The sequence below is a fragment of the Typopeltis vanoorti genome, chromosome 7 (genome assembly GCF_054136105.1).
Source record: "Typopeltis vanoorti isolate ZY-2024b chromosome 7, IOZ_Tvanoo_1.0, whole genome shotgun sequence".
In the NCBI taxonomy this organism is placed as follows: domain Eukaryota; kingdom Metazoa; phylum Arthropoda; class Arachnida; order Uropygi; family Thelyphonidae; genus Typopeltis; species Typopeltis vanoorti.
Genome location: NC_143555.1, coordinates 145,953,258 through 145,971,249, shown reverse-complemented (window position 1 = coordinate 145,971,249; position 17,992 = coordinate 145,953,258). Strand labels below are relative to the sequence as shown.

General features: G+C 36.2%; 1 protein-coding gene across 1 annotated transcript in view; it reads left to right on the top strand.

Annotated features, from left to right (window-relative positions):
* Positions 1 to 13,602, top strand: part of LOC150105171 (uncharacterized) — a 78,400-nt gene extending 64,798 nt beyond the window's left edge. The window contains exon 5 of the mRNA XM_090396186.1: positions 12,289 to 13,602. Coding sequence (XP_090252312.1) covers positions 12,289 to 12,665 — 377 coding nt within the window. The 3' untranslated portion in view covers positions 12,666 to 13,602. The remainder of the gene's footprint in view (positions 1 to 12,288) is intronic.
* Positions 13,603 to 17,992: the final 4,390 nt, after the last annotated feature.

The window sequence follows — 17,992 nt, the reverse complement described above, 5'->3', positions numbered from 1 at the left end:
CAAGACTTCCAGGAAGAACTATCCCTGACTTCACCATGAATGGATTTCCTCGAAGACTCATCCACAAGATTCTTTTCTCTGAACCCTGACAAAGATAACGAGATGATATACGTTATATTTCTACCATTGTCATTCCTTACTTAGGGAATACTTACAGTTTCCAATAAGATTGCAAGACTCCTTTAGACCACATAAAATAAGAGTGGCCTTTAAACTGACAGAAACGATTAGGCAATTCTTAAGATCGCCAAAAGATAGCCATCCTTTCTTCAAATATGCTGGTGTTTACAACATACCATGCTCATGTGGCTTGAATTACATCGGCCAAACTTCAAGGAGTCTTGAAATTAGGCAAACAGAACACATTGGTGACGTCAATAATAACAGAGAAGAAAAATCGGGATTAGCTTTTCATTTCCCATGAGCAAACCATGCCATAGAGTGGGATAGAAGCACAATTCCTTACATGGAGGAGGACTTCTGCTCTTGAATTTTTTTAAAGAGGCCACAGCAGTTGCCTGCTGTATACAAAAGATTAGCAGGAACCAAGGGCTGATCTTGCCCGTGATCTGGAAGACCCTTATTAGATCTCTCAAATCACCAGAACTGAATTATAGTGCCAACTATAGAATGTTCCTAAATAACAACAAGTGATATATATCATGCATGCTCTATGAATGTATGGTACGCGCTCTGTTCTTTGTTTAATATAATTGGAATCAGTTGATTATAGTTTGTAACAGTTTTTTACTTTTTAGTGCCTTACCCTGAAGATGCCTACATCCTTAGTTGGTGAAACTAGTTGGCATAACATAGTTGTTTATTATATGCACTTGATCAATATAATCCCATTAAAAGTCATTCCAAAACAATATTTTTTATGGTTATTTCTCAGCTTTTGACGATGTTTCTGAAGAATATATACCACAGTTAGATGAAGAACTAAGAGAAGAAGAAGCAAATGTGGAATCTATAGCTACTGTGGACGCCTCAGCTGAGAACATCCTGGAAAATGTTGTTGTGTATCCGAATAGAAACTCAAAAATGAACAGAAAATGGACCAATGTTCCTCCTAATGTACATCAAGTTCCTGACTTTTAGGTATTTCGAGAAAGAGAAGGAATTGCTGGAGCAATACTAACTCAAAATCTATGCTCTGCAATGGACTGTTTCAAACAAATAATTCCTGAAACAATTATGTGATTGTGTGTGAAACTAATAGAAAAGCCAGAGATTATTACGATGCATCCAGAAATCCACAGCAATAAAAATGACCTTGTTGAAAGTTTATTTTTCACTTGGTTAGAATATAATAAATTTAGTTTAATCCTTTATCCAAGTGTGTGCAAACAAAGTTTGCGCCTGAAAGTATCCTCAGGACTGGGGTAGAGTGGTACAACACTGGGCAACTCCTTGCAAAGGTGGAGCAAGATACCAACACTCCTATCTCAGTATCTCCCATAATGCAAAACACATCTCTTTGCGGATATGTATAATGTTATGCATTAAGGGAAGGGCCACTACCCAGACTAGTTTTGACCTTTATTGAGGTCGAATGGGAGTTCATGCCTTTCATCACTGGCCTCTTTAGATTTAAAAAAAAGTTGTGCTGAGAGTCGGCTTGATAGTGAGAGAGGAGGAGTAAAGATACAGTGGATAGTAGTAGATACTTAAAAGAAGCCTCAGTCGATCTACTTGGCCTGACTTAAATGTCAGCACCAAGCAGATCTCCGACATTATCTCCCTCCATCCGTTCTTTTCAGCTTTCCCCGGTCAGTCACCTCTTCAGGTGTCTGCCCGAGGAAAGTGGGGAAAAACAAATGAAAGAAGCACCACATGAAAAAGAGGAACTAGTAAATAACATTAAAAATTACATATAACAATTTGTAAGAAACTAGGTAAATTCTGAAATTTCAACCTGAATGACCAGTTTAATACTGAGAAGAGCGAGGGCAGAGCCTGGCCTGGGTGATGCAGCCCACAAGGAGCTGCACTGCCTCGGTGTAAGCCTTTGCAGCCCAGGTTCTCAGGATACCCCCTCCTGTGTGGAATAGACAGAGACCTTTTTTTACAACAAAAATTCTAATCTGAAAGAGGACAAAAAGAAGAAAAAACAAACCAGAATTTTTTTTTTTTTCGCTCTGGCAGATCGATACTAGGAGTCGACTGACTTGTTAGGCGAGGTTTAAATCCTCCTGCTGTCTATTGTTGTGGGTTTTAATGATGAGATCTGCTAATTTGTCTCCACGGACGTGGTTTAGCATGCAGAGGCCTCTGTGCAGTGCTAGTCCCACGTCGTCCTCTGCATCAATAAGACCAATGATCTTTTCAGGAGTGATTTCATCTATATTATCGACAAACACGTTCCATTCTGCACTGACGACTCTTGGCCCGTTTTGTCCTGTGAGTATCAGTTGAATGTCTCCGAATGTTTCTATTGCTTTTCGTAGTCTCGCTGCCTCCTCGGGGAAATCTTTTAAAAGATGCAATATAGGTGCATTGGCCTTTGCATGAGGGAACTTTGTGGGTTCTGAAGTTGACTTTATATTTCCAACTTGTGCTGGACTTCCTTGTTTCGATTTTTTAATATTTACTACTTCAGGGCTGGCTGGCCTCTTTTGTGTGGTTTCTGCATTGTTGATTTCCATATCTACTGCCTCCGTGTCCTCGTCTATTGTGACTGCAGTGATAGTTCCATTTTGTTGGTGCTGCTGGTTATTTTCGGTTGCTATGTCTGTAGTGGCGGTTTGATCGGTGGCCAGTTCCTCCTGCCCTTCATCTCTCCTGGTTGCAGGCTTCTCCACTGGTGTACTTGGCAGTGTTTCGGAGGTGGCAGCATGATTCTTTGTTGTTCCCTCATGCGCGGCCTTCAGGGTGGGGAACTCATTCGGTTCTGCGCCAATAACATTTTGGGCTGTTGTTTCCGTGTTGGGCGTAATAGTGCCTCCCAATTTTTCGGCCAGATTTCTGTCCGGACAGGTGTCTATTTTATGGCTCTTAATGCCGCATTTTAGGCATGCCGATTGGCACTGTGCTAGTGTATGACCCGCTGTTAGGCAGTTCTTACACTGGGCCCCGAGATGAGTCAGGGCTCCACATTTAAAACATTGCCTCTTCACTCCCGGGTAACTCACCATTACCCTGGCCGATCCGATCATTACAAAATTCGGAACTTCCGTTTTCATCGTTAACGAGAACGTGACTTCCTCCGACATCCAATCAGGGTAGTCAGCGTCTTTGCCTACTTGGACATCTCGTACGGTTCCCCATTTCGAAAAGACTTGATTAATTATGTCGTTGCCTCCTTCTAGGTATTCCAGAGGGAATCACTCTATTCTCATCTTTTTTAGAGATGCTACCAACGACAAAAGGATGGCAAAGTTTCCCTTGACACTCAACCCCTTTGAGTAGTTTCTCCCTTGTTGTTGTATTTTTACAAACTACTTGATATCTGCCACCCCCATAGGGGGTAAAGCCAGAAATATTATCTGCCCCTACGCAGTCAATTAGCGCTTTCGCAAACGTCCTCTTGTGTACACTTGCGTTGATTTCGAACCTGAGGGTTCTTACTCTCAGTAGAGCCGAAGACATACTTCAAAAAAAAAGGGAAGAGTAGACCCTTGTACGATCCGAGTCCACAAAAGGACAGACCTGTAGAAAAGGCCAAGCTTTCCCTGTTTGCAGATAAGAAAAACCTGTTAAACTTAGGTACAGGGGGAACACAAAGAACCAAAGAAGAAAAAAAAGACAAAGGGTTCTTACCAAGGCAGCAGGACTGTAATAGGAGCTCTCTCTCGGGGTCTGGAAACTGGAATCCAAGGCTGGGATACTTTCACTGCAGAGCTGGAACATGGAGCTTTCTCTCGGGGCCGCTAAATCAGGTCTCTTCAGTGGGAGCCAGGCCCAAGTGGAGATACCAAGGCAGAAGCATTAGCAAGGTCATCTCCTCCTATAGGAGCTGCCAAACGGTGTGTCACCTTTTTATTAAATTACTCTGGATTTAGAGAAAGATGTTGAAAGTTTATTTTTCACTTGGTTAGAATATAATAAATTTAGTTTAATCCTTTATCCAAGTGTGTGCAAACAAAGTTTGCGCCTGAAAGTATCTTCAGGACTGGGGTAAAGTGGTACAACACCGAGCAACTCCTTGCAAAGGTGGAGCAAGCTACCAACACTCCTATCTTGGCAACTCCTTGCAAAGATAGGAGTGTTGGTAGCTTGCTCCACCTTTGCAAGGAGTTGCTCGGTGTTGTACCACTTTACCCCAGTCCTGAAGATACTTTCAGGCGCAAACTTTGTTTGCACACACTTGGATAAAGGATTAAACTAAATTTATTAAAAAAATGACCTTGTATTTGGTATGATACTGATGCTGATGAAATCTATACTATGATTGGCATTCTAATATATGCTGGAATGTGGAAGAATTGGGATGAACAGCTGGATGAGCTCTGGGAGAAAGACAAATGCATGAACACCGAAATCAATGATGATGATGAAGAAAATATTCACACCGATTCTGACGATGCATCTTAAATTTTTTTATTTTATTTATACAAAACTTTTTAAAAATCAATAAAATTTCACAAATACTTATTCAGCCAAAGTTTTTTCTTTACATTTTGCACTGAAAATGCATGTGGTGTAATTACACCCCTGTACACGGTTAACGTTAAAATATTTGTACACAGACAAGGTTAAAGAAGTAGTCTATGAAAACAAAAAATCATAGATTGCCAAGACTAGATATTTACCTTATGACAATCATTATTGTCAAATTCCTGATATGTACCCTCAGGATTTGTACACTATATCATGATCGGTGGTCTCCAGTCCCATCAAGTGCTTTATTTCTAACCCAACTCTCTCAGATCCATAACTTAAAACTGGTTTGAATGCTATCATGTGTACTGCTAGTTTAGTGTCTTTGCTGATTTCTCTCTTATTCCATATTTATTTAGCGTATGGCTTCCACATGAAAAGTTCTCATCTCATCTCATTTTCCTTTTACCCTCTTTTACCATGTGGTGTTGAAGATTTATTAATCATAGGACCTCGTCTTTCTACTATCTCAGTCTATTTCTTCTGTCGACTGGTGTCAAGGCTGTGAATGAGTTCATCTGCAATATCAGGATCACCACACTCTAGGTATTCTTGATACAGTTTATTACTGTCATCATCCCATCCAGGGATATATTCCTTCCGGAAGCCTCTTGGTATGGTCTTCTTACCTACAACTAATACAACTCCCATGAATCTCTTGTAATTATTGCTTGTTGGAGGGATCCAACAGACATATTTGTCAAGACAGGCAGCAAATGTATCCCAGTTGGCTTTCTGGAAGTTCCAGTGGGGGCATTGGATGGATCTGACAAGGGGGTACCTGCAGACCTACCTCTAATATAATTGGTCTATGTTGGCTTCAGGGAAAGTTGGAGAGAACTCTTCTCGATGTAGGTAACGGTCGTCCATTGTTGTCTTGAGTGACGAAGCAGAGGTCAGGGTTGTACTCCCTGTTTCAAGCTGCTGACCTGAAGGAAGATCTATCTTTTGCATCGAAAATTAGGTGCATGTTGTGAATTTCTGCCCATTCAGTCAAAGTTTCTGCATTCGTTGTTGGAAGCATATTTCCATAGCGTGTGGTGGCTGTTAAAATCACCTATATGCATCGCAGGGGGGGTTGTGGAGGCCACAAGAGGGCAGAGGGTTTATACATGTTGGTAATGGTTATGTTCCCCTATCATAGTTGTTATCAGATGCACACCACCAAATGCTAGTTGTAATGAGGTGGGAATCTTCTAGGGTACTACGTACATAGGTGGCAAGGCTATGTGCATGATGGTAAGTGGCTCCAATGATAATGTAACCAGGAATTCGGTCCCTGCAGTGGAGCTGATCCTCATTCTTATAGTGAGTCTCTTGAACAAGAACAACGTTGACATTGTTGTCATATAAAATCTTTAAGAGGTATTCACATTTTGCTCTACATATACCGTCAATGTTAATTTGGCAAATTCGGACAACAGGTCCATTATTTGCCACATCATTTGCCAATGATTTGATATCAAGTTTAATACCACTTTCCTTCATAATGTGATCCATATAGATGATGAATAACAGTGGAGATAATATGTACACCCTTGTGTATATTCTGACCAATAAAACCCAGTTGGGTTATCTTATAAACCATCTTCCTGTACCTCCTTCAATTCTAACTGCTGTCTTACAACTCATACAACTTATAGACTAAATATTGTTGGTTATAATGCCCCATTTATACCATATAACTGAAGTGTTTTGAACAGCTTTTCTCTTGGCACCTTGTTATATTCTCATTTCTCAACTATTTGTCTTCAAGTAAAAATCTGATCCTGACAACCTCTGTTTGGCCTAAACCCAACTCGTTCTTCTCCAAGCTTCCCTTCCACAATTTTTCTCTAGTATACTTGTATAAATCCTCTGTAAATTTTCACAAAATTTACAGAGGATTTATACAATTGATAGATGGGTGCTATAAGAACTCTACTCTAGTCATCTGGAATTTGGCCTTCTGAATTATGCAATGTAGCCACTGTAAAACTTTTATACTTCCATATTTGATTATTTCTGGTCAGATATCAACTCCAGCTGCCTTTCCACATTCAAGTTTTGGATGGTTTTTTATGCTTCAAGTATCGATGTGTATTCCTGATTGCATTTTCCTGTTGAGTGTTTTCTGCTGCTGTTTGTCACTGCTTGTTTCATTTAGCAATCGTTTCTACCTTTTTCTAACTTAAGTTCTTGAAGGCTAGGACTTCATTTACGTAAGTTAGTTTTAAATTCTGATTTTTCTATCCTTTCTGACAAACTTCTCCATATGCCTTGCTAGCTGAATCTATCATTATTTTGTTTTTCTCCTCCATTAGGTCTTCTAGGTTTGATTTTTGTTTTCAAACTCCTTCAATTTTTCCATAAATATTTACATATTTTAATCTGTAGTTTACTTCTGAAAAATTCTCAGCTTTGATTCTTTTAAAACCTTTTTTACATATTCTCAATGTGATATTAATTTCTTGCTCAAAACTAATGATCACCATTGAATTTGTGCACATTTTACTGGAACATGATATTAGTAATGATTAATCCATGTACTGAACAGAAATGTAGCAGGCACTTAACATTATTATTTGTTTTGCTCTTTTATCCAAATTTTTCCAAACATTTCTATATGTAGGTCTGGTATTTATTTCCAACTCAGCTGTTTAGATCTAATATGAAGCATCTTCTCTTTATTCACTATGCCAGCTGCCTTCTCTAATGATATAAAAAAAAAAAAAAAAAAAAAATTCATCTACTTCTTCCACACTAGAACTTTCCATGGTTCAACATTGAAAGTAACTGACACCATCCTTATGTACAGGGTATTCCTTTCACATCACCTTTTTCTTGAGAAGCTCGATGTCACTCCTGCCCAACTTATTCTTTGAACTTTGGGGATGCATTCCAATATTGCATCTTTTTTAATGTTTCCCAAGCATTGTTGACATCCCTTAATTGCAGCAACCAATATACTTCATGTAGAAAATTATGACCAGCTGAGAATACTAGGTTCAGGACCCATGTAATCTTTTCCAAATGTGCTTGCCACTTCCCAGGTATGGTATGATTCACTATCACCAAACAGAGGTAATACAGTCATAATTTCTTGTCAAATATAATTTACATTCTTGTTTAATCCTTTTACTCATGTGTAAGCAAAGTTTGCACAAGAAGTATCTTCACAACTGAACTCTTTGTCTGTTCAAGCAGCTCACTTCACATCAATTACCTTAGCATCTGATAATGTATAAACATTATGGAAAGGGCCACTACCCAGATTGTTTTATGAACTTAGTCATACTTCATGCGCAAACTTGTTTGCTTACACTTGATTTCTTGTCAAATATTATTTCCTTTGTAATAAAGTAAAAAAAACAAAAATTTCATCATGTTCCACATCTTGTTACTACTTGCATATGGAAAATGTTACTTCTGCATTGATTCAACCTTGATTTCTTCTTGGGTCTGGTTGTCACTGATGACATTTTTATGTTCCATCAGGAAGAGGATCTTGCCTGTTCTCTGATCAGAGCAGTAGGCCTTTGTTTGCTGCCATGCAGATCTGAGGCTTTGGCTGTGTGGACTTCTCTTTATTCACTATGGAGTTTGGCACAATGTTTCAGGAGGGAGAAGGGAGTGAAGAGATATTCAAAAAACTCACGAGTGACCTAAAAAGGTCACTCGTGAGTTTTTTGAATCCTGAGGATATTGAACCAATAAAATCCGCCATAAAGATCAAAACCATATGTGAATACAGTAAATTTGGGTAGTGGCCCTTCCCATAATTACTTCGCAATTATGGGATACTGAGACAATTGATGTGAAGTCAATTGCTTCTGTACACAAGTGGCCTAGTTGTGAAGATACTTCACATGCAAATTTAAAAACATCCTGGAGTTTATAATATTCCATGTTCTTGTGGCTTTTCTTGCATAGGGTAGACATCTAGAAGTTTAGAAATTAGGCAGAAAGAGTATATTGGAGATGTTAATAACAACAGAGAAGACAGCTCAGGCTTAGCTTTTTACTTCTCCCACATTCATCATAATATTACCATATTTGCTCGGATATAACTCGCCCTCGCATATATCTCGCACATCTGATTTTACTTTATGAAAAAAGAAATTAAAAGGTTTCACATATAGTTTGCACATGAAAAAAAGTTTAAAACTAAGAAATAGATGGTGAATGTTATGGCAGTTTCAGATATTTTGGAATTCAGTTGAAGAGAATCAGCATTTCAACTCAACAGCCATCAGTTTTCCTTTTCGTTGAGTCGCGCGATATTTTGTTAATACCACACCAATCATATGCATGGAGATGGAAGGAACCAGTAGAGGAAATGTGGGGATGAGGCATTGACTTCTGCTTGATCTTGGATTGCATGGGAGTGTCGATTAAGAAACGATCATTATAACTCTTGTGCAACTGGATTTTGAGAGCTTGAGACATGATTTCACCAGAAATAATTAATTCAATTGCAGAAGCATTGTCGCTAAAAAAATCAAATATATCATGTGAAGGTGAGAGGCTGATTGTGTAAATAACATTGATAATTAAAATTTAAATGCATTCATTTTATAAATAATGTGAGCAGTTATAAATTATAATGACTGAGGGTTTAATTATAAACGCCAATTTCGTTTTTTCCTGAAAAAGTGTGAGTTATATTCGAGTAAATACGATAAATGGGATAAGAGCTCCATGCCTTACATAGAAGACAACTTCACTTCTTGCAACATAAAAGAATCTACTATGGTCATCCATTCATAAGGCATACTCAATGGGAACGAAGGAATGATCCTGTGTGATATTTAGAAATCACTTATTAGATCTTTCCACACACACCAGACTTTAAATTTTCAGACAACTGTTTGCACATATCGCTGAACAATAGCCAATCCATGCCTGCTCTCATGCTCCACATGGTTTCCATTTTCAACTTATACTGTAACAGTTCCTACATGTTCAGTATTTTAGTAATGTTTTGGTTCATGTTAGCCTTTTATTGTATTTTTTATCTTAACCCAGATGAAGCCACAATTCTGCAGCGAAACTAGTTAGTATAATTTTTTCATGTTATTGTGGCCAAATAAATCAATGAATTTCTTCTTATAATTAAATTATATTCTTGTCAAATATAAGTTTACCCAAGTGTAAGTAAGCAAAGCTTGCATACAAACTTTATTTTTAATAAGAATTCCAATGACATACAATCAGCTTCTGGAGCTGATTGTGTGTCATTGGAATAATTGTAATGCAAAGTAATTATAGGAAGGACCACTACCCAAATTCATTTATTCCCCATCAGGTTGATTTGCCAGTGTATTTCATCATGTTCCACCTCATACAAGATAGTTGCAAACTCACTGGAAAATTTTTACTGTATTATTATACACACATCCTCCTCTCCTATCTTGTTTGCCAGTCCTCTAAAAAATACTGTATCCTTTACTCTCGATTCCAGTTACTATATATATCTGTGACAGTTTAGGTCTGAGAGACCACAACATATTCACTAAGACAACTTTTATCACCAGGCTTTTTTGTGTACTCACCTGCATAGTCTGCATGACCTAGTTGGATAATTTGCATATCTCTTTTCTGCCTCATACTAGATAGTTCCTCAGGAACCATCTTGTATGAGGTGGAATAGAGTTAATTGTGTATTAATTACATCATATACTTAACTATGCTGATGATATTATTATTATTATTATTACATGAGACCTCCAAGGAGTCCCAGGACTCATCGTGAGAGGGCACTCTACTCTGCTACATACATTTCAGTCTCCCCCTACATAATTCTCCAATTACAACACAACAACACCACTACCATCAATGCCATTTACCTGTGTTCTGACATGAATGTGCATAATCATGATTATGCACATTCATAGACTTAACATAGTATTTGTACAAGAGAGATAACATTGAAGGAGAGTTTGAAAGGAAAGAATTTGTTGAAGAACCCATGATAATGAAAAGCGAAGTGATATCAACAATGGAAGAGCTGTCAAAGGGAGAAGCTTCTGAAGCTGATTGTGTGTCATTGGAATTATTGAGAGCAGCTGGGGATGAAGTAGTGAATATATTGACTGAAATTTGTCAACAGGTTTGGAAGAAAATATACTGGCCTAGAGATTGGAAAACATCAGTATTGGTCCCAATTCCAAAAAAATCAAATCCCAGAGATTGTGAGAATTATAGAGCCATCGCTTTAATTTCACATGCAAGTAAAGTTATGCTGAAAGTGATCCAACAAAGGTTGGAACATATGTGAATAGAGAAATGCCAGAAGAACCTGCAGGCTTTAGGAGAAGTAGAGGAACTAGAGACCAAATGATGGATTATGGAAAGAACAAGAGAATTTCAGAAGGAAGTATTCATCTGTTTTATCGATTATAAGAAAGCTTTTTGATTGCATGGAGTGTAATGATATCAGCAGGAATACTTGAACATCTAATTCTCTTGATAAGAGAGCTGTATGACAACCAAGACGCCTCAATAAAAACAGTCTTTAGAGAACCAGACAGTGTTTGAGTGGAAAAGGAGGTGTAGCAGGGTTGTATCTGTCACCCTACCTTTTTACAATGAATATGTTATGAAAATTGCTGATTTAGACAAAAATCCAGCTGGAATTAAGATTGGCGGCAGAAAAATAAATAATTTAAGATATGCAGATGATACAGCTCTCATAGCAGAAACTAAGGAAGATCTGGAGCAGTTGATTCTATTGGTTAAGACAAGATAAAGCCGGACTTAATTTAAACATCAGCAAAAGAAAAGTGATGGCTTCTGGCAATTTAAATGAATTTATAATAGAGGAAGATAAAATAGAAATCATTGAAAGTTATGATTTACTGGGATCCAAAATCAGAAATGATGGTAAATGTGAAGGTGAAATTAAAAGAAGGATAGTCATAGGAAAAAGGCAATGTTAAAGTTGATTGACAAAATTATAAAAGTAGAGGCGTGTGTAAGGCCATGAAAGTTAGAATTGTCAAAGCAATGGCATTTCCAAAAGTGATGTATGGATGTGAAAGCTAGATTATTAAGAAGAAAGACAGAAAGCGAATTGATTCATTTGAATTATGGATGTGAAGATAAGAATCCCATGGACTGCAAAAATGACCAATAAGAAGGTTTTAGAGAATATAAAGACAGAATGCTCCTTGGAGGCGATGATCACTAAATAGAAGTTGATGTACTTTGGTCATATTATGCGAGCTGATGAATCATTGGAAAAGGCAGTTATATTTGGGAAGATTGAGGGAACGAGAAGAGGAAGACCACAAAAGAGTTGGATAGACAATAAAAGAACTTACCAAATTTAACTTACAACTACTGAAAGAAAGGACAAGAGGCCGAGTGGAATGAAGAGCCTTTGTTCACAGAATCACCAAGAGTTGAAAACGACTTGATGGCAAATAACGACACCTTGTAATATATGTTTATTAAGAAGATAACATCAGTATAGTTGTCTGGTAACTGAAATATCACATGATACCGTAAGTTAAATTAGTTATTTTCCTTAGCAACCTGCTTAGTCTACAATTCTAGCAAGTAACAATTATTATATAGAAATAAATGTTAAATGAAGCAGTATTTTATATATATATATATATAAATGTATATTGAATTTTTAATATGCTTCTGAGTGAAATTTATACATGCATTATATTATAATGATTTGTTATGTATGTCCAGATCCTGAAGGAAAATGGAATCCTCATAAAATAGAGCTTACCCTCTGGACGCATTATTTAGCTAAGGAGTTGAAACCTGCACTTCTAGAAGGACTACCTCTTGAAAAGGACACTGAAGATAATCCTGCTACACCAAATGGCAAAACAGAAAATGACCCTAATGAAAATGATAATGAGGATGACAATAAAGATGAAGCCAAAGCACAATTAGATGGAGGTGACAATGGTGAAAGCAAGGAATTACCAACCTCAGGAGAGAATGGTGAGAATTCAAACCAGGGATCATCTCAAGGAGATCAAGAAGAAAGTGAAAACTCCAACAGTGCAGATCTAGAAAATGAATCTGAAGAGCCAGACAGAAAAAAACCACGCATTTAGTGTGGCATCACATCATTGCCATACTGCCTATGTTCTTCATGCATATCCACCACTTTGTCAGTTTTTATTGTGGAGGATAAAAGATTTGTGTAAAAAAAAAAAGAAAAAAGAAAAAAAAAGAAAATGTTAAGAGATTCCTTCTATTTTTCTATCTTGTTCATCCTCAGTTTCAGTGCAGATCCTTGATGTGTAAAGGACTGTGCCATTGCCCAGTTGGTGATTTTTTTTAATATATGTACATATTTATATACATATGCATATGTATGTGTATATATGTATATACATGCATACACACACACACAAACAATTCAGTAGTATGTTATTTTTTTGTTTACTTTTACACAAACAAACAAGTGAAAAAAATGACCAAATGGGCAGATTTTTTTTTTTTATTTTTTAAATGGAGAGTTATTTTATATGGATTAGTGTATGTTGTATAATTAAACATCGCACTGCTCCTATGATACATTCCTTCCTGCAATGTATGATGTATTCTTTGACAATGGCACATTCCTTGAAAACTCTCAGCTTTAGTCTCTGGGCATTTGGTTTTGTATGTGTGTGTATGTGTCTTTGTTGTACTGGTTCAGGTAAGATGTCTTTAGAGGTTGGGAATTAAAGGTTAGGGGGTTTTTCCACAAGAAATATTGCACAATAGAGAAGCTTGTACCTCATTTTTTGAAAAAAAATTTACTCTTTGGCTCATGAAGTGTCCTTTATTTAGACCTCAGTGCTTAGTGGAAGGATTTTCTGTTGAGAATTTTCTTCGCTTGCAGTATTTAGCTTTTCAAGTTGGATGCCAGCTGGTAAATTTTAATACAGGGAACTGTACTGGATTGGGGGACTATGTGTCATCATTCCTGTCTGGTTGGTCATTATTTTACACTCTTGTAGTTGAAGTTTTGGGAAGGCAATTAAAATATTACAGAAAAATCAATGTTATGAGTCCTTCTTTGTGTTGCAGCTACACTATCATATTAAATCCATTGTGTCATTTGAAATTTTACTTCACTAACATAGCATACCAATAACTTACACCAATTTACTTAACCTTCTTTAGCAATATGGCCCACCAGCAATTTATCAACAAGTTTTTTTAACAATTAATTATAGGAAGAGGTTTCTGGATCTGAAGAGAAAGGGATAAATGGTAATTGTGAATGGTGGATATATCTCTAACCATCAAAATTGCTGTCCGTAGTGCCATTAGGGCTTCTTTCATATATAAGTAGAAGAAAAAGATCAAAAAACTACCTTACGCATTTAAGTAATGAGAATTGATCAGTGTTAACCAGTGTATTTCATAGGTATGTGGATATTGTGGTAGTCAAAGATGTGTAAAAACTGCGCCATGCTATATACCCAGAAACAATGGACTATAAAAAAAAAAAAATTCTACCTTTCTTTTCTGTATATTAAAAATTTTATCCTTACACTAATGCTTATATATGGGAATATTTTAATATGCTAAATTTTCTTCTTCAGACCAAGACATTTACAAATTGTAAAAACAGAAATTCTAAAGAATTAATATAATAATGCATTAATGTCTGTCTCCTGTCAGGTTAATAGAAGTCATAGCTTAAAAATGTCAAAAACTGGTCATGATGACTAAAAAGAAGAAAAATAATCCAAGGTTAGGAACATATTAAGAATATACTATGAAAGATATTTCAGCATTAGTTATGATAAATTATAATTTCATTATATTTACATAGCTAACAATTTAAAACAATGCTATTATTCTCATACCCTAATTTAATAGAAAAGAAACATTCATTCAGATTTGAATACGTATACTTAATTTTATATGTGAGATCAGTGTGTGTTAATGTGAGAATTCTTTTGGCTTTTGATGTTTAGCAAATCCAGAATACTCTTGTAAGGTGCATATTTATTCAAAGATTAGATTATATATCTTGTCTGGTTTAGTATTTTCTTATTAGGAGATATTTATCCATCATTAGAAAATTCATCACCAGTTTCAAGAAAATTGAACTAAAACATTCAAGTTTAAGCAATTAAAAGATGGAAAACAAAGCTTTATATGTAGCTGTTGCATGCAACTGAATGAACAGCCACAAATATAGCATGGAAGCAATGACTACTTATAGCAAACAGTTCTGCTGAAGGAGTCATTTCCTTGAACTAGAGAAGATGAAATTCCCTATTTATATTTCTGAAGCTAATGTCATGTAGTGCTGCTTATTTCATAGCTGTATATAATAATCAAAACTTAGTGGAAATTGAGCTACTCTTATATAGCTAACCTGCAAGGCTAGAAATTAATTATTTATTGATTGGTATTTAATATTTATAATAACAATACTAAAAAAACATGTATACATGAAAATTCTTGAAGGTAAAGGACTGCCATATCTGTAAAAATTTTCAGATTAGGTGCATTAAGGATTTTTGTCTTATTTTTTATCGTATTTTTAGCACATTGAACTCATTAGTTCGGTAGCATATTTTTTAGTATTGAACTTATTAGTACTGAATGCAAAACAACAAAAATCCTTCTATCCATCTATTTATTGGACACATCAACAGATGCTGTGTTATCACTCAGATGTTTGTTGATGATCATACAGCATCTGTTATATGATCCAGTCCTCACCAGGTATGCTTTTCTGCAGGCTTCAACTCTCTGAAGATCAGTTACTCCAGACACAGCATCCATCCATCTCATTGATGGTCCACCCCATCCTTTTTTTTTTTATGAACTTTACCTTCTATTACTGTTTTGAGAAGTCCCCCTTCCATCCTTTTAATGTGTCCAAAGTATTTCAAAAATCCTTGATGTACCTAAGTTGAGTTTTTACAAAATATAAAACGTAAATATATACGTAAAGAATCTCATCTCATCTTCTTTTTACCCTCTTTTACCTTGCGGTGTCGAGGGGTTATTAATCATCGGACCTCAAACCATTCACAGGATAAGGTGGTTAGCCCTATGTCCTGTAGTGTTGAGTTCTCAAGGCCAGTTTGCCTACTTTGCAGGATGAAAAACCCCAGGATAAACTGGGGGAAAAACCCTACTGTCCACGCCCAAGATTGGCTAACTTGGCTATGGCTGAGGAAGATCCTTCAGCTCCTCACGTCACTGACGGGAATCAAACCTAAGTAAAGAATTTACCTAAAGGTATTTTCTTATTAGTATTGATCATATAGTATTTTTATTAATATTAATCAGTAAATAATCATTTATTGATTGGAGAGAATTTCTATGAGAATTTAATAAATTCCTTAAATTATTTAATAAGTAAATAATCAATTTCTATACTTGCCTATGCAAGGGTAACTCCATTTCCACTAAGCTATGCGTAGATATGAAATTCCCTTTTTGAGATCCTCGTAGCATTGTGGTATCATTTTTTTAATGGAACTTGTGCCATTATAACATTTATTATACACACGTATTCACGAGAATATAGAAATTTTATTACTGCAAATATTTCACCATGACTCTAACTGGTCATCAGTGCATCAGCATAATCACAAGGTGAAGCTACAAAACAAAGAACGTTAACCCCTAACTGGCCATGACGTCTATAGACGTCCAGCTATATCTGGATACAATTCTGTAACACCCATTGAATAACATGGATAAGAAGTGCAATTTGGTCTCACTATTTCATCCACCTCGGCCAGTAGGGAGGTTAATGTTATTTGCAGAGCTGAACCACGTGCCAGATGCCACCTAGTTGGTGGTTACAATAAAATAAAATTATAATTGAGGCCTAAATTTAAAATTAAATGATTGAAATGAAATTTAATTACATAATGAAATGACAGTATATGAAATTTAAAAATTAATAATAATAATTACACTGGGAGAGGCATTATTGTTTGCCACTTGGGGATGAGACTCTCCCAAATTTTGGCAATCACTTAATTTTAAATTTAGACCTTAATTGTAAATCTTATTTTATTTTAACCACCCACTAGGGGTGCATGTGGCTCAGCTCTGTAAATAGCATTAACATTCTTTGTTGTAGCTTCACCTTGTAATTATGCTGATAAACTGATGATGACCATTCTGGTTGAAATATTTGCAGTAATAAAATTATTATATTCTTGTGAATACATGTGTATAATAAAAAATAAATTGTATCATATTGTATACTTTAAGTTTTTAACTTAAGGAAAGAAGAAAGATTAGCAAAACAAGTGTTCTCTGCCAGGTTGGCAGGGGGAAAAAAAAAGACCTAGAGGAAGACCAAGATATAGGTGGATTGATACAGTAAAAAGTGCCTTAAAAGATCTGATAATGTTGGATGAGATGGAGTCTTGACAGGTAACAGAATGATTTGGAAGAAAATTGTAGATAGGAAGTTCGTAATGATGTAAGTTTTTCATGTAGTACTATCATATCCTGTACACCCCCTTGAGGGTACATGGCAGGAATTTGATGATGATGAAGTTTTTAACTTCCCTGATGACTATTTTAGGTTTGTTTGGATTCTTGCTGGTCTAGAGATAGGAAAAACAAGCTGACAAGTCAGCTGCTACTTACAGTCCCTCATGTTACAAGTTTATTGCTACCTTCTAAGTTCACTACCAAGGTGTTGTTTAGTTTCCGTCTGAGCCATAGAAAAACATCCTGCTCATATCAGAAAAACTTTAATTATTCGTGGATATTTATTTATCATTAGAAGTCACTAGAAAGTAAGAATATAATAACCAGCTGTATTTAAGTTATGCAGACTTTGAAAAGGTATAACACAAAGTGACAAATTCACAATACTACAATTATATGGCTTAAATGGGACACTATAATATAATACATAGTCTGTATTTGTGATGTAAGTCAGCAGTTAAAACTGAATGGTTCAACGTAAAATCAGGTTAAGACACGGGTATGCACATTATCTCCACTGTTATTCATCATTTATATGAATCACATTATGAAAAAAAGTGACATTATGCATATTAAAATTGGAAGTGTTAATCTTAGCTCTCTACTTTATGCTGATGATGTTACTCATAAAGGGTTCTTAATTAAATGGAATAACTACTATAATAAATTTGGAATGAAAGATTGGACAGTATTGGCATCCTGACAAATAATGGACTAATTCATAGAAAAATCGTTGATAGGAAATTAGTAATGGAAACTTTCATGTAGCACTATTATTATTATTTTGTGACACCTCCGAGGAGTCCAGGGACTCATCATGGGAAGGGCACACCACTCCACTACAAATCACTGTCTCCCTTAATTAATCCTCCAACCATGACAGTCAACACAACACCCTCTACCTCCCACCACCACCAACTGTATATTTTGTCTGTAAATTGTGTGTGCTGTCTTGGCCGATTTG